General features: G+C 32.5%; 1 protein-coding gene across 2 annotated transcripts in view; it reads right to left on the reverse strand.

Moving 5' to 3' along the window:
- Window positions 1–20,948: 20,948 nt before the first annotated feature.
- LOC139519838 (calponin homology domain-containing protein DDB_G0272472-like) overlaps window positions 20,949–25,206 on the reverse strand; it is a 41,858-nt gene continuing 37,600 nt past the window's right edge. For both annotated transcript variants that reach the window (XM_071312113.1, XM_071312112.1), the window contains one exon: window positions 20,949–24,411. Coding sequence is in view for 1 of the 2 variants with exons in the window: in XM_071312112.1 (XP_071168213.1) it covers window positions 24,230–24,411 (182 nt within the window). In the remaining variant the exon portion in view is untranslated. The remainder of the gene's footprint in view (window positions 24,412–25,206) is intronic.

The raw sequence follows: 25,206 nt of genomic DNA on the forward strand, positions 1-25,206 counted from the left end.
GTTCATTATAGATAGAGATAATTGTAAGCAGCAAGGATGTTCAGTAAAGTAAGATGTACAAACACATCACCATCACCAAAATACAATTTTGTCATGAATCCATCTGCTTCCTTTGTTTAATAGTCACATAGACCAAGGTGAGCGACACAGGCTCTTTAGAGCCTCTAGTTTTTTCTTTACGTTGTTCGGCCCAGGACTTGGTCATACCAGGTATATATGTTATTGTTAAGATTTGTGTATATGTCTTGTCCTTTTTTTGTCCTTATTTTTTTTCCTTTAGGTTGTGCGGCCAAGGACTTGGCCATACCAGGTATATATGTTATTGTTAAGGTCTTTGTGTATATGTCTTGTCCTTTTTTTGTCCTAATTTTTTCCCCTTTAGGTTGTGCGTCCCAGGACTTGGCCATACCAGGTATATATGTTATTGTTAAGATTTGTGTATATGTCTTGTCCTTTTTTTGTCCTTATTTTTTTTCCTTTAGGTTGTGCGACCCAGGACTTGGCCATACCAGGTATATATGTTATTGTTAAGGTTTTTGTGCATATGTCTTGTCCTTTTTTTTCCTTAAGGTTGTTCGGCCCAGGACTTGGCCATACCAGGTATATATGTTATTGTTAGGTCTTTGTGTATGTCTTGTCTTTTTTTTGTCCTTATTTTTTTCCCTTTAGGTTGTGCGGTCCAGGACTTGGCCATACCAGGTATATATGTTATTGTTGAGGTCTTTGTGTATATGTCTTGTCCTTTTTTTGTCCTTATTTTTTTTCCTTTAGGTTGTGCGACCCAGGACTTGGCCATACCAGGTATATATGTTATTGTTAAGGTTTTTGTGTATATGTCTTGTCTTTTTTTTGTCCTTATTTTTTTTCCTTTAGGTTGTGCGGCCCAGAACTTGACCATACCAGGTATATATGTTATTGTTTAGGTCTTTGTGTATATGTCTTGTCCTTTTTTTGTCCTTATTTTTTTCCTTTAGGTTGTGCGACCCAGGACTTGGCCATACCAGGTATATATGTTATTGTTACGGTCTTTGTGTATATGTCTTGTCCTTTTTTTGTCCTTATTTTTTTTCCTTTAGGTTGTGCGGCCAAGGACTTGGCCATACCAGGTATATATGTTATTGTTAAGGTCTTTGTGTATATGTCTTGTCCTTTTTTTGTCCTTATTTTTTCCCCTTTAGGTTGTGCGGCCCAGGACTTGGCCATACCAGGTATATATGTTATTGTTAAGGTCTTTGTGTATATGTCTTGTCCTTTTTTTGTCCTTATTTTTTTTCCTTTAGTTTGTGCGGCACAGGACTTGGCCATACCAGGTATATATGTTATTGTTAAGGTCATTGTGTATATGTCTTGTCCTTTTTTGTCCCAATTTTTTTCCCTTTAGGTTGTGCGGCCCAGGACTTGGCCATACCAGGTATATATGTTATTGTTAAGGTCATTGTGTATATCTCTTGTTCTTTTTTTGTCCTTATTTTTTTTCCTTTAGGTTGTGCCACCCAGGACTTGGCCATACCAGGTGTATATGTTATTGTTAAGGTTTTATTGTATATGTCTTGTCCTTTTTTTTTTCCTTTAGGTTGTTCGGCTCAGGACTTGGCCATACCAGGTATATATGTTATTGTTACGGTTTGTGTATATGTCTTGTCTTTTTTTTGTCCTTATTTTTTTTCCTTTAGGTTGTGCGGCCCAGGACTTGGCCATACCAGGTATATATGTTATTGTTTAGGTCTTTATGTATATGTCTTGTCCTTTTTTTGTCCTTATTTTTTTCCTTTAGGTTGTGCGACCCAGGACTTGGCCATACCAGGTATATATGTTATTGTTAAGGTTTTTGTGTATATGTCTTGTCCTTTTTTTGTCCTTATTTTTCTCCTTAAGGTTGTGCGGCCCAGGACTTGGCCATACCAGGTATATATGTTATTGTTATGGTCTTTGTGTAAATGTCTTGTCTTTTTTTTGTCCTTATTTTTTTTTCCTTTAGGTTGTGCGACCCAGGACTTGGCCATATCAGGTATATATGTTATTGTTTAGGTCTTTGTGTATATGTCTTGTCCTTTTTTTTCCTTTACGTTGTTCGGCCCAGGACTTGGTCATACCAGGTATATATGTTATTGTTAAGATTTGTGTATATGTCTTGTCCTTTTTTTGTCCTTATTTTTTTTCCTTTAGGTTGTGCGACCCAGGACTTGGCCATACCAGGTATATATGTTATTGTTAAGGTTTTTGTGTATATGTCTTGTCCTTTTTTTCCTTTAGGTTGTTTGGCCCAGGACTTGGCCATACCAGGTATATATGTTATTGTTACGGTTTTTGTGTATATGTCTTGTCCTTTTTTTGTCCTTATTTTTTCCCCTTTAGTTTGTGCGGCCCAGGACTTGGCCATACCAGGTATATATGTTATTGTTTAGGTCTTTGTGTATATGTCTTGTCTTTTTTTTGTCCTTATTTTTTGTCCTTTAGGTTGTGCGACCCAGGACTTGGCCATACCTGGTATATATGTTATTGTTAAGGTTTTTGTGTATATGTCTTGTCCTTTTTTTTCCTTTAGGTTGTTCGGCCCAGGACTTGGCCATACCAGGTATATATGTTATTGTTAAGGTGTTTGTGTATATGTCTTGTCCTTTTTTTGTCCTTATTTTTTCCCCTTTAGTTTGTGCGGCCCAGGACTTGGCCATACCAGGTATATATGTTATTGTTAAGATTTGTGTATATGTCTTGTCCTTTTTTTGTCCTTATTTTTTTTCCTTTAGGTTGTGCGACCCAGGACTTGGCCATACCAGGTATATATGTTATTAAGGTTTTTGTGCATATGACTTGTCCTTTTTTTTTCTTAAGGTTGTTCGGCCCAGAACTTGGCCATACCAGGTATATATGTTATTGTTACGGTCTTTGTGTATATGTCTTGTCTTTTTTTTGTCCTTATTTTTTTCCTTTAGGTTGTGCGGCCCAGGACTTGGCCAAATCAGGTATATATGTTATTGTTTAGGTCTTTGTGTATATGTCTTGTCCTTTTTTTGTCCTTATTTTTTTTCCTTTAGGTTGTGCGACCCAGGACTTGGCCATACCAGGTATATATGTTATTGTTAAGGTTTTTGTGTATATGTCTTGTCCTTTTTTTTCCTTTAGGTTGTTCGGCCCAGGACTTGGCCATACCAGGTATATATGTTATTGTTATGGTCTTTGTGTATATGTCTTGTCTTTTTTTTGTCATTTTTTTTTTTCCTTCAGGTTGTGCGACCCAGGACTTGGCCATATCAGGTATATATGTTATTGTTTAGGTCTTTGTGAATATGTCTTGTCCTTTTTTTTTTCTTTACGTTGTTCGGCCCAGGACTTGGTCATACCAGGTATATATGTTATTGTTAAAATTTGTGTATATGTCTTGTCCTTTTTTTGTCCTAATTTTTTTTCCTTTAGGTTGTGCGACCCAGGACTTGGCCATACCAGATATATATGTTATTGTTAAGGTCTTTGTGTATATGTCTTGTTCTTTTTTTGTCCTTATTTTTTTTCCTTTAGGTTGTGCAACCCAGGACTTGGCCATACCAGGTATATATGTTATTGGTAAGGTTTTTGTGTATATGTCTTGTCCTTTTTTTTCCTTTAGGTTGTTCGGCCCAGGACTTGGCCATACCAGATATATATGTTATTGTTACGGTCTTTGTGTATATGTCTTGTCTTTTTTTGTCCCTATTTTTTTTCCTTTAGGTTGTGTGGCCCAGGACTTGGCCATACCAGGTATATATGTTATTGTTAAGGTCTTTGTGTATATGTCTTGTCCTTTTTTTGTCCTTATTTTTCCCCTTTAGGTTGTGCGGCCCAGGACTTGGCCATACCAGGTATATATGTTATTGTTAAGGTCTTTGTGTATATGTCTTGTCCTTTTTTGTCCTTATTTTTTTTCCTTTAGGTTGTGCGACCCAGGACTTGGCCATACCAGGTATATATGTTATTGTTAAGGTCTTTGTGTATATGTCTTGTTCTTTTTTTGTCCTTATTTTTTTCCCTTTAGGTTGTGCAACCCAGGACTTGGCCATACCAGGTATATATGTTATTGTTAAGGTTTTTGTGTATATGTCTTGTCCTTTTTTTCCTTTAGGTTGTTCTGCCCAGGACTTGGCCATACCAGGTATATATGTTATTGTTACGGTCTTTGTGTATATGTCTTGTCTTTTTTTGTCCTTATTTTTTGTCCTTTAGGTTGTGCGACCCAGGACTTGGCCATACCAGGTATATATGTTATTGTTAAGGTTTTTGTGTATATGTCTTGTCCTTTTTTTTCCTTTAGGTTGTTCGGCCCAGGACTTGGCCATACCAGGTATATATGTTATTGTTAAGGTGTTTGTGTAGATGTCTTGTCCTTTTTTTGTCCTTATTTTTTCCCCTTTAGGTTGTGCGGCCCAGGACTTGGCCATACCAGGTATATATGTTATTGTTAAGATTTGTGTATATGTCTTGTCCTTTTTTTGTCCTTATTTTTTTTCCTTTAGGTTGTGCGACCCAGGACTTGGCCATACCAGGTATATATGTTATTAAGGTTTTTGTGCATATGTCTTGTCCTTTTTTTTCCTTAAGGTTGTTCGGCCCAGGACTTGGCCATACCAGGTATATATGTTATTGTTACGGTCTTTGTGTATATGTCTTGTCTTTTTTTTGTCCTTATTTTTTTTCCTTTAGGTTGTGCGGCCCAGGACTTGGCCATATCAGGTATATATGTTATTGTTTAGGTCTTTGTGTATATGTCTTGTCCTTTTTTTGTCCTTATTTTTTTTCCTTTAGGTTGTGCGACCCAGGACTTGGCCATACCAGGTATATATGTTATTGTTAAGGTCTTTGTGTATATGTCTTGTTCTTTTTTTGTCCTTATTTTTTTCCCTTTAGGTTGTGCAACCCAGGACTTGGCCATACCAGGTATATATGTTATTGTTAAGGTTTTTGTGTATATGTCTTGTCCTTTTTTTCCTTTAGGTTGTTCGGCCCAGGACTTGGCCATACCAGGTATATATGTTATTGTTACGGTCTTTGTGTATATGTCTTGTCTTTTTTTTGTCCTTATTAATTTTCCTTTAGGTTGTGCGACCCAGGACTTGGCCATACCAGGTATATATGTTATTGTTAAGGTTTTTGTGTATATGTCTTGTCCTTTTTTTTCCTTTAGGTTGTTCGGCCCAGGACTTGGCCATACCAGGTATATATGTTATTGTTTAGGTCTTTGTGTATATGTCTTGTCTTTTTTTTGTCCTTATTTTTTTTCCTTTAGGTTGTGCGGCCCAGGACTTGGCCATATCAGGTATATATGTTATTGTTTAGGTCTTTGTGTATATGTCTTGTCCTTTTTTTGTCCTTATTTTTTTTCCTTTAGGTTGTGCGACCCAGGACTTGGCCATACCAGGTATATATGTTATTGTTAAGGTTTTTGTGGATATGTCTTGTCCTTTTTTTTCCTTTAGGTTGTTCGGCCCAGGACTTGGCCATACCAGGTATATATGTTATTGTTATGGTCTTTGTGTATATGTCTTGTCTTTTTTTTGTCCTTATTTTTTTTCCTTTAGGTTGTGCGACCCAGGACTTGGCCATATCAGGTATATATGTTATTGTTTAGGTCTTTGTGTATATGTCTTGTCCTTTTTTTTTTCTTTACGTTGTTCGGCCCAGGACTTGGTCATACCAGGTATATATGTTATTGTTAAAATTTGTGTATATGTCTTGTCCTTTTTTTGTCCTTATTTTTTTTCCTTTAGGTTGTGCGACCCAGGACTTGGCCATACCAGGTATATATGTTATTGTTTAGGTCTTTGTGTATATGTCTTGTTCTTTTTTTGTCCTTATTTTTTTTCCTTTAGGTTGTGCAACCCAGGACTTGGCCATACCAGGTATATATGTTATTGGTAAGGTTTTTGTGTATATGTCTTGTCCTTTTTTTCCTTTAGGTTGTTCGGCCCAGGACTTGGCCATACCAGGTATATATGTTATTGTTACGGTCTTTGTGTATATGTCTTGTCTTTTTTTGTCCTTATTTTTTTTCCTTTAGGTTGTGCGGCCCAGGACTTGGCCATACCAGGTATATATGTTATTGTTAAGGTCTTTGTGTATATGTCTTGTCCTTTTTTTGTCCTTATTTTTCCCCTTTAGGTTGTGCGGCCCAGGACTTGGCCATACCAGGTATATATGTTATTGTTAAGGTCTTTGTGTATATGTCTTGTCCTTTTTTTGTCCTTATTTTTTTTCCTTTAGGTTGTGCGACCCAGGACTTGGCCATACCAGGTATATATGTTATTGTTAAGGTCTTTGTGTATATGTCTTGTTCTTTTTTTGTCCTTATTTTTTTCCCTTTAGGTTGTGCAACCCAGGACTTGGCCATACCAGGTATATATGTTATTGTTAAGGTTTTTGTGTATATGTCTTGTCCTTTTTTTCCTTTAGGTTGTTCTGCCCAGGACTTGGCCATACCAGGTATATATGTTATTGTTACGGTCTTTGTGTATATGTCTTGTCTTTTTTTTGTCCTTATTTTTTGTCCTTTAGGTTGTGCGACCCAGGTCTTGGCGATACCAGGTATATATGTTATTGTTAAGGTTTTTGTGTATATGTCTTGTCCTTTTTTTTTCCTTTAGGTTGTTCGGCCCAGGACTTGGCCATACCAGGTATATATGTTATTGTTAAGGTGTTTGTGTAGAAGTCTTGTCCTTTTTTTGTCCTTATTTTTTCCCCTTTAGGTTGTGCGGCCCAGGACTTGGCCATACCAGGTATATATGTTATTGTTAAGATTTGTGTATATGTCTTGTCCTTTTTTTGTCCTTATTTTTTTTCCTTTAGGTTGTGCGACCCAGGACTTGGCCATACCAGGTATATATGTTATTATGGTTTTTGTGCATATGTCTTGTCCTTTTTTTTCCTTAAGGTTGTTCGGCCCAGGACTTGGCCATACCAGGTATATATGTTATTGTTACGGTCTTTGTGTATATGTCTTGTCTTTTTTTTGTCCTTATTTTTTTTCCTTTAGGTTGTGCGGCCCAGGACTTGGCCATATCAGGTATATATGTTATTAAGTCTCCCAAACAAAGTTTGGAGACTTATTGTTTTTGGTCAGTTCTTATTATTTTTATTATTCTTCCTCTTCTTCTTCTTCCGCCACTTTAAAAATGAACTTGTCCGCAGCGGTTCTCCTAAACGGCTTGTCAGATATACTTAGGATTTTACAATATGTTAGACTAACATGTCTAGGTGAGCCATCAATGTTTCGTTTGTGCATTGGGGTCTATTAAGGGGTATTTTGGGGGGTAGAAAGGAGGGAGGGGTTTACTATAGAACCCTATGGGATTTTATTTTCTAAAATTTTCAAATGAATATAACTTGAAAACTGTAAGTGCTAGATACATGCAGTCTTCAGAAATGATTATAGGACAATAAAACAAATCACATGAAATATAGGGGGAGTCCCTGGGGGGTCATCCCCACCCCCTTCAATTTGAGAATATGCTTTTATCTTGTAAAAGGTCCAGATCCCCACCCCTAAACCATATATATTCTTGAATGGGACGATAAAACAAATCAAATGAAATTAAAGGGAAGTCCCTGGGGGGTCATCCCCACCCCGTTCAATTTGAGAATGTGCTATTATCTTGTAAACAGTCCAGATCCCCACCCCTAAACCATATATATTCTTGTAGGGGACAATAAAACAAATGAAATGAAATAAAAGTGATGTCCCTAGGGGCTCACCCCACCCCCTCTTGTTTGAAAACTTGTAAACGGTCAACATCCCCACCCCTAAACCATATCTATTCTTGTATGGGACAATAAAACTAATCAAATGAAGTTAAATGGAAGTTCCTTGGGGTCACCCCACCCCGTTCAATTTGAGAATGTACTATTATCTTGTAAACGGTCCAGATCCCCACCCCTAAACCATATATATTCTTGTAGGGGACAATAAAACAAATGAAATGAAATAAAAGGGAAGTCCCGAGGGAGTCACCCCACCCCCACTTGTTTGAAAACTTGTAAACGGTCACCATCCCCACCCCTCAACCATATATATACTTGTATGGGACAATAAAGCTAATCAAATGAAATTAAAGGGAAGTTCCTGGGGGTTGCCCCCACCCCGTTCAATTTGAGAATGTGCTATTATCTTGTAAATGGTCCAGATCCCCACCCCTAAACCACATATATTCTTGTATGGGACAATAAAACAAATCAAATGAAATGTAGGAAAAGTCTCTGGGGGTTACCACCACCCCCTCCTGTTTGAATACTGGTAAATGGTGGAGATCCCCACCCGTAAGCCATATATATTCTTGTATTGGACAAAAAATCAAATCAAATGAACATGGGACCATATAAATGGCGAGTTATGGGAGCTTTGTTTGGGAGACTTCGTAACAGCATTCTGTTACAATTACTTCTTGTTGTTTAGGTCTTTGTGTATATGTCTTGTCCTTTTTTTGTCCTTATTTTTTTTCCTTTAGGTTGTGCGACCCAGGACTTGGCCATACCAGGTATATATGTTATTGTTAAGGTCTTTGTGTATATGTCTTGTTCTTTTTTTGTCCTTATTTTTTTTCCTTTAGGTTGTGCAACCCAGGACTTGGCCATACCAGGTATATATGTTATTGGTAAGGTTTTTGTGTATATGTCTTGTCCTTTTTTTCCTTTAGGTTGTTCGGCCCAGGACTTGGCCATACCAGGTATATATGTTATTGTTACGGTCTTTGTGTATATGTCTTGTCTTTTTTGTCCTTATTTTTTTTCCTTTAGGTTGTGCGGCCCAGGACTTGGCCATACCAGGTATATATGTTATTGTTAAGGTCTTTGTGTATATGTCTTGTCCTTTTTTTGTCCTTATTTTTCCCCTTTAGGTTGTGCGGCCCAGGACTTGGCCATACCAGGTATATATGTTATTGTTAAGGTCTTTGTGTATATGTCTTGTCCTTTTTTTGTCCTTATTTTTTTTCCTTTAGGTTGTGCGACCCAGGACTTGGCCATACCAGGTATATATGTTATTGTTAAGGTCTTTGTGTATATGTCTTGTTCTTTTTTTGTCCTTATTTTTTTCCCTTTAGGTTGTGCAACCCAGGACTTGGCCATACCAGATATATATGTTATTGTTAAGGTTTTTGTGTATATGTCTTGTCCTTTTTTTCCTTTAGGTTGTTCTGCCCAGGACTTGGCCATACCAGGTATATATGTTATTGTTACGGTCTTTGTGTATATGTCTTGTCTTTTTTTTGTCCTTATTTTTTGTCCTTTAGGTTGTGCGACCCAGGACTTGGCCATACCAGGTATATATGTTATTGTTAAGGTTTTTGTGTATATGTCTTGTCCTTTTTTTTCCTTTAGGTTGTTCGGCCCAGGACTTGGCCATACCAGGTATATATGTTATTGTTAAGGTGTTTGTGTATATGTCTTGTCCTTTTTTTGTCCTTATTTTTTCCCCTTTAGGTTGTGCGGCCCAGGACTTGGCCATACCAGGTATATATGTTATTGTTAAGATTTGTGTATATGTCTTGTCCTTTTTTTGTCCTTATTTTTTTTCCTTTAGGTTGTGCGACCTAGGACTTGGCCATACCAGGTATATATGTTATTAAGGTTTTTGTGCATATGTCTTGTCCTTTTTTTTCCTTAAGGTTGTTCGGCCCAGGACTTGGCCATACCAGGTATATATGTTATTGTTACGGTCTTTGTGTATATGTCTTGTCTTTTTTTTGTCCTTATTTTTTGTCCTTTAGGTTGTGCGGCCCAGGACTGGCCATATCAGGTATATATGTTATTGTTTAGGTCTTTGTGTATATGTCTTGTCCTTTTTTTGTCCTTATTTTTTTTCCTTTAGGTTGTGCGACCCAGGACTTGGCCTTACCAGGTATATATGTTATTGTTAAGGTTTTTGTGTATATGTCTTGTCTTTTTTTTGTCCTTATTTTTTTTCCTTTAGGTTGTGCGACCCAGGACTTGGCCATATCAGGTATATATGTTATTGTTTAGGTCTTTGTGTATATGTCTTGTCCTTTTTTTTTTTCTTTACGTTGTTCGGCACAGGACTTGGTCATACCAGGTATATATGTTATTGTTAAGATTTGTGTATATGTCTTGTCCTTTTTTTGTCCTTATTTTTTTTCCTTTAGGTTGTGCGGCCCAGGACTTGGTCATACCAGGTATATATGTTATTGTTAAGATTTGTGTATATGTCTTGTCCTTTTTTTGTCCTTATTTTTTTTCCCTTTAGGTTGTGCGACCCAGGACTTGGCCATACCAGGTATATATGTTATTGTTAAGGTCTTTGTGTATATGTCTTGTTCTTTTTTTGTCCTTATTTTTTTCCCTTTAGGTTGTGCAACCCAGGACTTGGCCATACCAGGTATATATGTTATTGGTAAGGTTTTTGTGTATATGTCTTGTCCTTTTTTTCCTTTAGGTTGTTCGGCCCAGGACTTGGCCATACCAGGTATATATGTTATGGTTACGGTCTTTGTGTATATGTCTTGTCTTTTTTTGTCCTTATTTTTTTTCCTTTAGGTTGTGCGGCCCAGGACTTGGCCATACCAGGTATATATGTTATTGTTAAGGTCTTTGTGTATATGTCTTGTCCTTTTTTTGTCCTTATTTTTCCCCTTAAGGTTGTGCGGCCCAGGACTTGGCCATACCAGGTATATATGTTATTGTTAAGGTCTTTGTGTATATGTCTTGCCCTTTTTTTTCCTTTAGGTTGTTCGGCCCAGGACTTGGCCATACCAGGTATATATGTTATTGTTAAGGTCTTTGTGTATATGTCTTGTTCTTTTTTTGTCCTTATTTTTTTTCCTTTAGGTTGTGCGACTCAGGACTTGGCCATACCAGGTATATATGTTATTGTTAAGGTCTTTTTGTATATGTCTTGTCCTTTTTTTGTCCTTATTTTTTCCCCTTTAGGTTGTGCGGCCCAGGACTTGGCCATACCAGGTATATATGTTATTGTTAAGGTCTTTTTGTATATGTCTTGTCCTTTTTTTGCCCCTATTTTTTTCCTTTAGGTTGTGCGGCCCAGGACTTGACCATACCAGGTATATATATTGTTAAGAACTCATGTTGATAGAAGCTGTGTCCTTGGATTGTTATCATGTTTAACATTTGTTAAGAACTCATGTTGATAGAAGCTGTATCCTTGGATTGTATGTCATGTTTAACTTTGTTAAGAACTCATGTTGATAGAAGCTATATCCTTGGATTGATATCATGTTTAACATTTGTTAAGAACTCATGTTGATAGAAGCTGTATCCTTGGATTGTTTGTCATGTTTAACATTTGTTAAGAACTCATGTTACTCATGTTGAGTTCTTAACAAATGTTAAACATGACATACAATGTTGAGTTCTTAACAAATGTTAAACATGACATACAATCCAAGGATACAGCTTCTATCAACATGAGTTCTTAACAAATGTTAAACATGACATACAATCCAAGGATACAGCTTCTATCAACATGAGTTCTTAACAAATGTTAAACATGACATACAATCCAAGGATACAGCTTCTATCAACATGAGTTCTTAACAAATGTTAAACATGACATACAATCCAAGGATATAGCTTCTATCAACATGAGTTCTTAACAAATGTTAAACATGACATACAATCCAAGGATACAGCTTCTATCAACATGAGTTCTTAACAAATGTTAAACATGACATACAATCCAAGGATACAGCTTCTATCAACATGAGTTCTTAACAAATGTTAGACATGACATACAATCCAAGGATACAGCTTAGAACTATCAACATGATCCTTGGATTGTTATCATGGACATGTTCCCATCTTTTCTACAAAACAATTTTAATTATTGGAACTTCTATTGAACTATTGAAAATAATAAGTAAATAATTTCTTGAATACAACCAAAATTTGGAAATCTAACTTCACTTGAAGTTCTCTTAATTATCAACAATATAGAGAACAAAAATATTGGTTTGACCATGTAAGTTAAATTTTCGAAATTTTCCATTACCTGATGCAGACGATTCGTACACATTACATCCCTTAATTTGAGAAATCAATTTGGCTCTCCATCAGGGTATTTATACTTAATCATTTATTCTTTATCAGGGTATTTATTTTATGAAGTTGAAGTCCAATCAACTTGAAACTTAATTAGTATACATGTTCCCTATGATATGATCTTTCTAATTTTAATGCCAAATTAAAAATATTGACCCCAATTTCACTGTCCAATGAACATGTAAAATGATAGTGTGAGTGGGGCATCCATGTACTATGGACACCAAACTCCAATGGCTTGAGATATGATAAAATTAAATCTAATAACAAATATGATAAACAGCAAACAATGACTTTTTCCATCGTTTTGTGCCAACAAAGACGGATAGTTTAAATGATATGTCAACATGTCACTTAAAGCATTAGTAAACTAAGTAAAGAAATGTTAAATTGTTTATTTACTCAGTTAATTATTCTGCATTAAATATTGTTTCAATTATTTTTAAGATAGATTTTCCATGTCGCAGAGCAATATTCCATTGAAGATGCATGTTAAAGAAATCTTCAACCAAGTCAGAAATTAGTCTGCAGCTTTACCTAGAAAATAAGAGAAGCAAGTTTATTTAAGCCTAACAATTTCTATACATGTACCAGGTATATCAACAAGATTTACTATTAAAATTATAAAAAGTAAGCCTGCAGATTGGAATATTACATCCAAGGGGAGACAACTTCAACCAAGTCAGGAATTAGTCTGCAGCTTTACCTAGAAAATAAGAGAAGCAAGTTTATTTAAGCCTAACAATTTCTATACATGTACCAGGTATATCAACAAGATTTACTATTAAAATTATAAAGATTGGAATATTACATCCAAGGGGAGACAATTTCAACCAAGATTTGTTAATTCAATAAGAGATAACTCAGTAAAATAATGAGATTTTTGTGCAGTGGAAATTCAAGTCATTATTATTTTACTTTTTTTTTTTTGGATTTAACATCGTTATATGTATTTTACAAACTTCAGTGTTGATATAATACTATTCTGATTATGTATTAAGAAATCATAACAATATTTAGTAAATTTTTGTTATGTTGATAATAAAAATGGATTTGTAAAATATTTAATGTATCCATTTTATTTTATTTTTGTGTTCTTTCAGTGAGATGTTTTCATGGTGTTGGCAATAAACTTGGTAGTCTTATACATCTAATACAAAGGTACGTAGAAGTTTTTTATTTTGTTAAAAAAAAAATAATATATAGTTGGTGAGAAGTCTACTCGCATTTATCAGTACCATTATATTAGTAAATTAAAGGATATCTTCTAATTGCATAAATAATTGCTGTGTTGCTGGATAGCTGTCTAATCCATATATTCTCATCATTTATTACACCTTTATATACTAATCATTTTTTTTATGATGAAGCATGTCATTTATATTTTAGGTTATCATCACAGCTTGTCTATTAGGATTGAGGTTGGATATGGCCATTGGAGCTGACCTTTATCAGGTGAGAATCAGTAGATAGATTTATGAACTATTTATCTTAAATGAGCATGTCAATGATGATTTTTACCACTATAATAAAATTAAGAGATGCAGTGTGATTGCCAATGCAATGAGACAGTTGACACATATGACAAGGATTTTAGCAACTCCTATCACTTTACCAACTTCAACAATGAGAAAAATCTATACTGTATTGTTAACTATAAAAGTCCACAACATGAAAAATGTGAAGCATTCAAAGGTAAAACAAAAGGCCTGATGAATGATAAATCAAATAACTTGTTGTTCATGCTATTTTGCTAAAAAAGACTGGTGATTTAAAAGTTAATAATGCTACCAAATCATTTTAAAAAAAGTAAAAGAAGAGTTATGTGTAAATATATTATTCTTATTGTTATTATGTCCAGATAATTATTCTCTTGAATTAAATAGTGTTTCAATTATATAGTTTTGTTAGAGATATGTTGAAGAATCTATATTTCTTCTACTGTGGCTGCATAAAAGGTTTGTGTCGGATAACTATAACAAAATACAATGTAAATCAGACAATTTTTGTGTATGCACAACAGACTTCATGGAGAAAACTCTGACCTAAAGCCGCAGCAGAACCAATAGCCAAATGAATTCCACCGGTTGAATCCCTCACTAAACAGGAAATCGTAGCAGCACCATCTAAATACCCAGCCTCAACTCTGGTTAACACACAAAAGACACCAGAAAAATTAACCATAGATGTACTGACAGAGAATACTTACACCTCAGCAATCCTGAAGATTAAGATGACGATGTAATATGTGTTGAAACCGCAGGATCGCAGAAATACAGTACAAACCACTACTGCTATTTAGTGGAAGAAGAACAAAAATACCAGACTACCAATAATTATAAAACATACAAGGGACCAGTTCAAAGCTCAAGCCCGAAACAGTATGAAGAGATAACTCTCCGAGGATAATTAGATGACACAATAGTAACAGTATGAGGAATGTATAACATCTTCATCATTTGAAAACATTGGACAATAACATTTTAATTTCTAAATTATTTTTATTTAAAACTTTGCAACTTTATTAAAATATTTTTCAACCCAATACATTCAACACATAAGTAACCCATAATAATAGAGACAATAGATGGAACATTATGATGTAAAAAACTTGATACCATTTTTATAGCTTTATGATTTTACAATAGACATTTTTTATGCATAATATGTTTGTCATTTTCTTACACATGTTACTGTATAATGTTTATTTTATATCTTTTTTCATTTCGTCCCTTTATTTGTAATTAAGTAAACAAACTAGCATCTTTTCTTATGTTAATTTAATATAATTTTATCAAATTATTTCTCACAATATCTTTTTATTGTTGCTTTAAATCAAGCACCAATTGCTTTAATTTGTTTTAAATTATTCCACATTTAGTAACTGTTCCTTGAAAAGTAATACAAGATAAAACTTTCAATAAAACTAGACTACAATGTTCTTTAAAGGGGCACTAGCTACGAGATATATAAAAAACTATAGTAAGATTTTTTTTTTGTTCAATCAATAATGAAAGTGAAATAGTGAAATAATAATACGCTTTTAGCATCCAAAATGGTTCAATTTTGTCAAATTAAGCGAAGAAACATTGATAATTACTCAATCACTTGCAAGTGAATTAGTCCACCTCATTAAATCCGTATTCATGTGAACTTCAATTTAATCCCTTGCTAGAGACTGACAACGCATGCAAAAATTTGTACGTGTACTGGTTATTTAAAGAAAAAGAATGTCAACAATGAAAGTGAAACTACGGTAAATCATTTGATTACTGATTAGATCCATATAAAATCACTCTTGTACGGTTAAAAACAATGAGAAACATATATTTTTAATCTATAAAATAAACTCAAACAGCCCCAAAATCATCCTATTGCACGTGTTGGTTTAATCTATTCATATCTTTATTTATGTTTACATCGCTTATATGGTCATTAGGTCAAATCGGTAGTTAATTAGATGGGGTCTGGGCTAAAATACACACGAAACGAACATTCATATTATCTACCCCATGCTCTGTAAACTGTTTATTTTAAACTTTCGGTAGTTAGGATAAATGTTTTACATTATTATAAATCAAATATGAAAATTTGAGTCGAATCAGTGACCATGAATTTGACAGCTAGTGCCCCTTTAAACTCTGGAAATCTCAAGCAGGTAGATGTAAATTACGAAAAAATTAAGGACATATAAATTACAATGTCAAATAACATATTAAAGGTACCTAAGTGTCTACAGAATATAATCCTTTTCCTTCTCAAATCCCAGTATAATCGTACTATTTAAAACACAAATTATGCAGAATGTAATATAATTTTAAGTTCCAAAATTTTCCTGCCACTTCGACTAACTGGAACTGAAGTGCCTTGTGAGATCATATGACATGATCAGGGAAATGTATAACTATAGTATTTGCGTTTCTCCCTAATAAGGACAAAGAGTTATGCCACTTTCCATGACCTAGTTTGCCAAAAAATAATTTTTAATAAAAATTAGCATATACCATCAAGCTTCAGTTTCCACAGAACTTCCTTGAAATTTTATCTCTGTGCCATTTATCATATATTATCTCAATTTTTGGCATCATGTCAGCATTAATTAATATCACTTCCCCTAAAAAAAAATGATAGTCCACCATGCCAAAATTGATGTTACTTGCATTTTTAAATAAAAGTTTAAACAAAATGTTTAGATCAATAAAATTCATTTAAGATAAAATTATGCCTTTCAATGAAATAAAAAAGATTGGTCATTATTAAAAAAAAAACATGCATAAAAAATTCTGCTTAATTTTATAAAAAAAAATTATAAACTGACTACTATATATGGCAATCCTATCAATTTTAAAATAATTAGAAATGCATTTTACTAGGAACAAAATATATCAAACATTACGAACTATAACCATACAAAATCATAACCTTTATCATATTTATAGAGTCTATTATCTTTTGATCAGTTAGCAGTATTATTTCTTCAAAGAAAATTTGAATTATTCTAATCATATAATTCATTCATTTTGTTTCACATAAACTCTTATTAAATCAAGCAAGTACTGCTACAATCCACTATTCAACCATATTTTATGTATACAAACCACGATTTGGTTAAACTAAAAACTTAACTTAATAATGAGCCATCAATACATGTCTAATCTATAAAAGTATTCAAATGTAACTTGAAAAGTTAAAATGTACTAAAGGGACGAAACTCACAAGGCCATACCGACACATTAAATTGATTTTTTTCATTAGAATATTTTGTTCATTATAAATGAAATCTATGTTTATCAAATATTCAAAATTATCTCTAAAACAACTTTTCACAATTTAGACTTTTTCACAATTTAGACTTTAAGTCAACCTGGCCTTGGGGGTATAGGTAGTACTAACTTTTCAAAAATCGTGATCAAATTTTTATTTGAGCAGTCACCAGAAAGTCATTCTCTGTATTTCAACTAATTGAGTTTCATTTTTTTGTTGCTGATAATATTGATGTGTGAAACACCTACTGATGAGTCCAAAATTCACACATCCATATTACAATACTTTGTTATCAATTTCTATTCATTCCAGATTTTGATCTTTTACAACCTTACTTCCACCCATATAATTAAAATTTTGCAATTATTTTCACCAATCAGGATGTCAAATTTTGTGTTACTATATAATGGTGTTTTTTTCAATCGCTTCACTTTCTAGCCATTGTTCAACATAGTGATTAAGTATAAGGGCCTTTTTATAATTGCTGATTGCAATATTACAGTTGTTTTTCTAATATTTTTATTTATATACCTTTTTGCTAATTAAAGGTGTGGTCCAACACTTTTATCCTGAGATAGGCTCGGATATAAGGTTTCCTTTCATATTCATGTAAATATAAATGATGATTGTTGGTTTTCCTGGACGGCCTTGACTATTTATGAAGGGTAAAAATTCAGAAAAATAAGCAAATACACTAGCTATTGATACATTGATATTGTTTGATATTTGTAAAATGTGTGAGTGCTGGAAATTATTTATGATATAAATTAAATATGTTGTCTATCTGAGACTCATTCGACGGGCTCTCAGCAAATTTACATTTGGGTTTTAGTTTTATTTCGTCATAGAATATAGGTAATACTCATTAAAACCCTGTGTCCTCACAAGCTGTCCAAATTATCAGAATTATATACACTTGTGTGCAGCATAAGTGACTTTATGGTACAATGAAAGATTGTAATTTTTAATTGTATCCAGTCTTGTGTTATCAATGTTTTGTAAATTTTAGAAATATGTAGAAAATAGTTTTGGTACATATGTGCTTATCTATCTTAAAACTCATTGGAATTTTGTAATTGATAAGGGGGCACTACTTCAAGCACATGTTTTAATATCGATCCTATTGTCCAAATAGTTGCCGAAGAAAGAACACGTACAGAAATTCGGTGACAATAAAATATTTTATATAAAAAAACTTGAAAAGAGATTGGTTAATTGTTGAATTAAAGGTGATAAAAAGAGCGGTATCTGCCCCAAAAAGTTGAGGTGTTACACTATAAGTAAATTATTTATTATAGTGACATGTGTTTTTCACAAAATATTATATAATACAGTGAGATATAAAAACAATAATTAAAACACCCGACCCTTTGGGTCTATAAGTCACTTTTTAAACATAAATTTCAATGGTACGACTACTATAATTAACAAATTTGTAGTCAAGGGGAGATAAGTTCTCAGATAACTCTAAATTGATTGACTTTTAAAAAAAATTCAATTTCAATAATTGATGACATTAATTTTGTCATTTCATTTATTACATAATATGCTCATTGACTCTGACTGTAATGAAAGTATTGTATATTTAAATTCACAATTGGTAGTCACCGTACTTATAATTGTAGTGTATGCAAATTTTGTACATGTATCTTTTGATATGATTGATTTTGAAACATAAACTGTCACATCTGTGACCTGCATCATCATAACATGTGTTAGTTTTTATTTTGATTTAGTGGACCATAAAAATATATTTTGTTTGATTTGTTTAAGCCTAAATATTTCAGGGGTAGAATTAAGTTATAGTAAATAGATATAAGAAGATGTGGCATGAGTGCCAATGAGACAACTCTCCATCCAAGTCAAAATTTGTAAATGTTAACCAGCTTTCAACATAGAGCCTTGGCTCTCATTCAACAGCAACTATAAAGGACCCCAAAAATGGCCACTGTAATATAATTCAAACAGGAAAACCAATGGTCTAATCTATTTAAAAAACAAGAAATGAGAAACAATTATGAATCACATCAACAAACAATGAACATCAGGTTTCTGACTATGGACAGGTGCAAACAAATGCAGCAGGTTTAAATGTTTTAATTGGCGCTTAAAAACACAGGTCAAGTCAAATTTGTTTTTTACAATAATTGTTCAAGAGTTGTGGCTTGCCTTTGAACATGGTATTTCATATATTTCTGGATGATAGTTCTAGTCCTACTTGACCCAATCCTTTGAATTGTACTGTGGATCATTGAATGCAGTTTAAAGTCTGTTTTTGATGGTTTTTGTAGAGCCTGTTACTTCTGTCTCAGAAAGCTCGACATCATAGTAATCTGGCAGCAGTGTTAGTTAACTTATTGAAAGCTTTATATTTTAGAAGGTGGTTGACCTTGATGCTAATCATACTAAATAGATGTCTTATGTTAGCAAGTTTCCATCTGTCACATGTCCATTGTCCTTGACCTCTTTTACATGGTTCAGTGACTACTTGCATAAAAAGTTGTTTTTTTGTAATGTTAGTTTGTCTCTTATTATGAGAAATAGGATAACTATCTTTGGTATGTGGGTACCTTGCAAGGTATCATGCCTGTCAAACTTTTTTCACTTGACCCTGACCTCACTTCATCGATCAGTGAACACTTAGGTTTAGTTTTATATAGTGGTCAAGTCCATATCTCAGATACTATAAGCAAACGCTCTAGTATATTTGGTGTATGAAAGAATTGTATGGTGTACATGTCCAACTGTCAGGTGTAATCTGTTTTGATTTCATTTTCTTGGTTCAGTGGTTATTGTTAATTTTTTGTGTTTTGGTCTGTTTTTCTTAATGATGCAATTATTATAGTGACTAAGGTCTATAATGTTTGGTGTATGGAATGATTGTAAGGTGTACATGTCTAACTGACTGGCAGGTGTCATTTGATCTCATTTTCATGGTTCAGTGGTCGAATTTAAGTTTTTGAGTTTTGGACTTTTTTTCCTAATACTACTCCTGTATATGCAATAGGTCAACTATATATGGTGTATGGAAATATTTTATGATGTACATGTTAGTATCACAGGTTTTATTTGACCTTGACCTCATTTTCATGGCTCATTGTGCAGTGTTGAGTTTTTGTGTTTTGGTCTGTTTTTCCTAACTATGGGTATAAGCAATAGGTAAAATATATTTGTTACATGGAAGTAATGTAAGCTGTACATGTCTGCTTGGCATGGTTCATCTGACCTTGACTTCATTTTCATGGTTCATTGGTCAATTTTCAGTCTTCTTGGTTAAGTCTTAGACTAGTATTGCCACATTTTCACATATTTATGATCATTCAATTAAATCCATAAAGGATATCCAGTACAGAAATTGCTAACAAGAGCACATGAGTTTCACATGTGAAGCACATGAGATGCACATAAGAATTGTATGCAAATCAGATTGCTCACATGATCAAGTCCAGATTTCAGAAAGTCTTGATTTGCAGTTTTTCATTTTGTATAGGAATATATAAGTATTCAAGTAACAGGTTGTTTATAAGTGTTTGATCTGAAAATGTATAAATAGTTGTCAAAGGCTCATCAGTGACGCTCATATCAAAAAATTTTATAAAGCCAAAATAGTTCAAAGTTGAGGAGCATTGAGGATCCAAAATTCCAATAAGTTGCGCCAAATACAGCTAAGGTAATCTATGCCTGGGATAAGAAAATCCTTAGCTTTTTTCAAAAAATTCAAAACTTGGTAAACAGGAAATTCAAAAAATGACCACATAAAACAGTATAGCATGATCACATGAAACTAAATTTCAGGAAACTCTTATTCTTAGTCTCTGCTATAATGAAAAGGAAGGATTGACAAAAACATTGACAGACAGAAGGATTGACAGCCAGAAGGAAAGAATGACAGACATATAGACATAAACCAGAACTTATTCCTCCTTTGCAGTAGGGATATACAAATAGGGACCAAACATTAATCCACCATTCTGCCTCTGATGAAGGTCCTTTTTGGACCGAAACCGGTCAGGGTATTAAACATCACCAGGCCCTGTGAATTATGTGTATTGGTATATATACTATATTTTTAGAGATATACAAATCAATTCACTAACTAATTTGTTTGTTGCACTCATATACATTAGCTGTGAGAAAACATATATACAATATCTCATGTGTAGACTTTATTTATTAATACAATGACAAGTAACAATATTAAACAAAATAACTAAAAAAATTGTCCTGTACATATCACAGACAATAGAAATAAATGGACGGACATAAGATGTAATAACAAAGGATACGATGTGATAAGAAATGTCCCTGATACCCTTAAATATTAAAACTTTTCGAGTTTTGAGGGAATATGGTGCATTAAATATTTAATTTACTGTTACACTCAAAATTTGGCATTTTCCAAAAAATCTTTTTATTTGATACAATTATCAGGAATTTCAATTACTTTTCAAAACAAAGACATAAGTTAATCTAAGAAATATATATATAAATTAGTTAATCTAAGAAATATATATATAAATTAGAGAGTGGTGTGTTTAAAATAAATCACTGGTTTTGTTTGTGGAATGATATAAATAATACAACAGTTAAAAATTGATATCAAAATCATGTTTTTGGGTGGCATTAACTAACAAATGAAAATACTCAGAGTCCTAAGAAATATTGCATTTTGTCCAACGTTTACAAATTTGCCAACTTTTAAAATTTATTTATAAAAGGGGTTAAATTGCTCCTTAAAATACCTTATCCTTTATGGTTTTATTCACTTTTAACATACACAATCATATATACAGAATCACTACAATAAGTAATAATAATTTGATTAATTGTTGATAAATTTATGCCATCATAGTCCATTATGAATAAAGTGTGGTGATATTTTGATCAGTAGCATTAAAAAAATATGTATAAATGTTTCTCTGATTCTTCGTCAATTTATCCCTTTCTGCACCCATTGTATAAAAAAAATATAATCAACGTGTGGTTCATTTGATCTCAGTACTTCATTGGTTAAAATCTAATTATGACGTTGAATTTTCTTGCTGTCCTCTGAAATTCCTATTGTGAAGGCATGAAAAAAGGTGACCATGCCTGATGACGTCACATAGAAAGAACACATATTTTGCAGATCATTCAAAAGAAGGAATAAGTTTGCCTGTGTATTGTTTGAAAATCATTAGAGAATGCGAGCCTCGTGTTTTAAATTTGAAAATTTAACTGTCTCGAGTGGATAAATATCGTAATACAATCGATGCAGTGGTAGAATCTATATTTCTCCATCCCCATGTGTGTCCTGTATTTTGATTATTTTTGTCTGGCAAACTTTCTATTTTCTACTTTATTGAATCACTAGAGAAAACCGGGTTTATTTATACTAGAATAAATTTAAAAGGATGCAAAATAAACAATATTCCTGAGCAATAAAAATATTTTTCTTAAAAAAATATTCTAGAAGTATTGCAATGGGTGCAATTACCAGTAAATCAAATTATGATCTTCAGAAAAAAAAATAATGCAACTTAAACATGTCATGATGAAAAAACATTTGCATTGTATATAAAACAATAGGATACAATATGCCATACTTATTTGCAAACATAGATTGGTTATAATATGTTTATAATAAGATGTTGATAAATATCAACCTCATTTGACTTTTTGCATAACTGCATTTCACGTCACAAGTTTTATTCCTCACTAAAAATGTATTTTTTTACATCTTTAACAATCATTTATGATTTATAAAGAGATAGTAAAAACACAACATACATTTGATTTTATTTGTTTTATAAAAAGAAAAACGTAAAAAAACATTCTCAGTCAAGAATAATAATTTCATTTATCTGTTTTATCCTATAAATGTAAAAGTATGTAAAAAAGAAATTAACTTGCTAATGAAAATAAAATCAGCTTTGTAAAAATGTCAATGTTGTGGTCAAGATCATTTAATTAGACAATCTTCAATAATATATATAAAAAAAAAACAGAAGGGGAGATAATTGAGCAGTAAAATAAATTTGAGTACAAATCCTTATAAAAATCAGTCAAACACCAGTTCATGTAATAGAAGTCATACAATTAAAATACATTTTTTTTCACAAAATCTATACCCTATTAATTAAAAAATCATTCAAGTCTAAATGTTAAAGCTTATTGAACATTAAAATCAAAATTTAGAATTTACTAGCTTATCTCCCTTTTCTTAAACAAGTCTACATATAAATAAAAAGATGTGGTATGATTACAAACTAGACAATGAGACAACTATCAATCACAGACAAAATGATTTGGATGTTTACAATAATAGATCTCTATAGTCCAGATCATGTGAGATCCTCATGAGTAGTTGATTAGGTCACCACCGTACAGCCTTCAACAATGATCAAAAGCTGTACCATATGATATGTTATTAAGTCCTCAACATGACACAATGTGAAACAGTTCAAATGAACAGCCTGATTACTCTTGTATATTCTTGGTTTATAAATTATCTAGATAAGTTCATCTTTATTTCTTACAGTGTGATGTTGTCTAGCAAATCCTTAGGCAGAATTGTATTAAAAAAAAGAAATTCATATTCTTAAGATGGGAAAAGTGAGTATTATGTCTATGCCTATACTAATGCCATTTAACTTCTACATATGGTAGATAAATGTCAATGTGGCACAATCAAATGTATAACTAAAGTATACACATTCTTACAAGTTTTGGTCATCAGTCCAGTTATACAAACACTGAGATTTATTTATCTACAAGCAATGATATAGATTAACCTAAAAATACTATCTATCTAATAAAATGATGACAATATTGAAATGATCAGAGTAAAAAATATAATAATAATCTATCAAAAAAATAAATCTTCATTACCCACATGTATAAAAGAACAATGGCAAACACTCAGTCATGATAAGAATGTTTCCATGGGAAATAAATATTCACAATTTTACAATAAAAAGGAAACCAAACATAATTAGGTGACACATGCTTCTTAAATATTTAGCTGAGGTCAACAGGTTATGCATGAAGATTTTTAAAATGACAGTAGATATGATGATGATGGACTTGCAATGTGCCTTTCAATTGTCAATAGCTATTAAAGCAATTTCTTAATTTTCAAATGTGAAAAAGAACTGAATTTTGGCATTAAATGTTTAATTAGTATAAAAGACTTATTGGAAAAAATTAATAAAAACAGTGCTATTGGGTAAATGTAAAAAAAAAAAAAAAAAATGCAGTATAAAAAATATTTTATATTAAATGTCCAATTTATATAGTTGCCTTTCCTAAATAGTAAAAAAAAATATGAATATCAAATAATAAGCTTTTTTTTAAATCTTTCTTCTTTTTTTGTCTTGTAATTTTTTACTGAAAACATAATTGTAAATATGGAATATGAATGTACAAATCAAAAAGTAATGATGAATGTTTATCAAAGTAATTCATCGCTATCATAATAGTCTTGATGCGTCCAACTTTCCTTTGGTTCCCTAGGATACACAGAGGTCTGAGACTTTTTCCCTTTTTTCTTTCCTTTTTGTTTTATAACTGAACCTGACATTGGTCTAATAGTGTCTCCTTGGTAACCAGAACTAGGTCTTCCTCTTATGTAATCTATAAAGTAACAGTATAAATATTAATAATGATATTTTCAATACTATTCATATGGAATTATAATAAAATAAAGGTGACAAACAGATTCTTTGGTTTTAAACAAATTCTTGTTTTAAAAAAGTCAAATGACAAATAAACAACAGAAACAAGAACAAATATATAAATTTGTCTCATTTATGCTGATTCTTTAAAGATAATTTCTGCAAACATTAAAGCTATACTTTTAAAAGTCATTTATAATAAATAACACTCAGTTATTGCATTTTGTAGGGTTATGATGTTCTTTATGTACAAATTTCTCTTATGCATGTACCATTTTCTGATCCAGATTTGGACAAACAGCTTTATAGTGCAAAACTAACACAATTGAGATTTAAAAATGTAGAAAATACAAACTTAAATTTTGTTTATGTGACATATGAAATATTTTAAGCAAATGATGTTTCTGCTTTTCATTAGTTTTCATATACATGTAATAAAAATCAAGAAACTGCCATCAAATTAATATAAATAAGAACAATAGGAGTTGTTGCATAATTGTTAAAGGGACAATAACCCAACAACACAATAAAACCAAATCTATATTATTTCAAAGTCAAACTGCATCCAATAAAATAAGCTACAAATTGACCCTTTAAATATGAGCAAAATTAGAAATGATGTGTACGTGGTTAAATGATGTGAATGAAGTAAAATATATTCTAATGTTTTTTTTCTCTCAGATATTCTTGAACTAAGTAGTGGCTGCATATGGAAACAGTATTATTTGTGCATTTTTCCTTTGATCTTTATTTG

This window comes from Mytilus edulis, chromosome 4, assembly GCF_963676685.1.
Source record: "Mytilus edulis chromosome 4, xbMytEdul2.2, whole genome shotgun sequence".
In the NCBI taxonomy this organism is placed as follows: domain Eukaryota; kingdom Metazoa; phylum Mollusca; class Bivalvia; order Mytilida; family Mytilidae; genus Mytilus; species Mytilus edulis.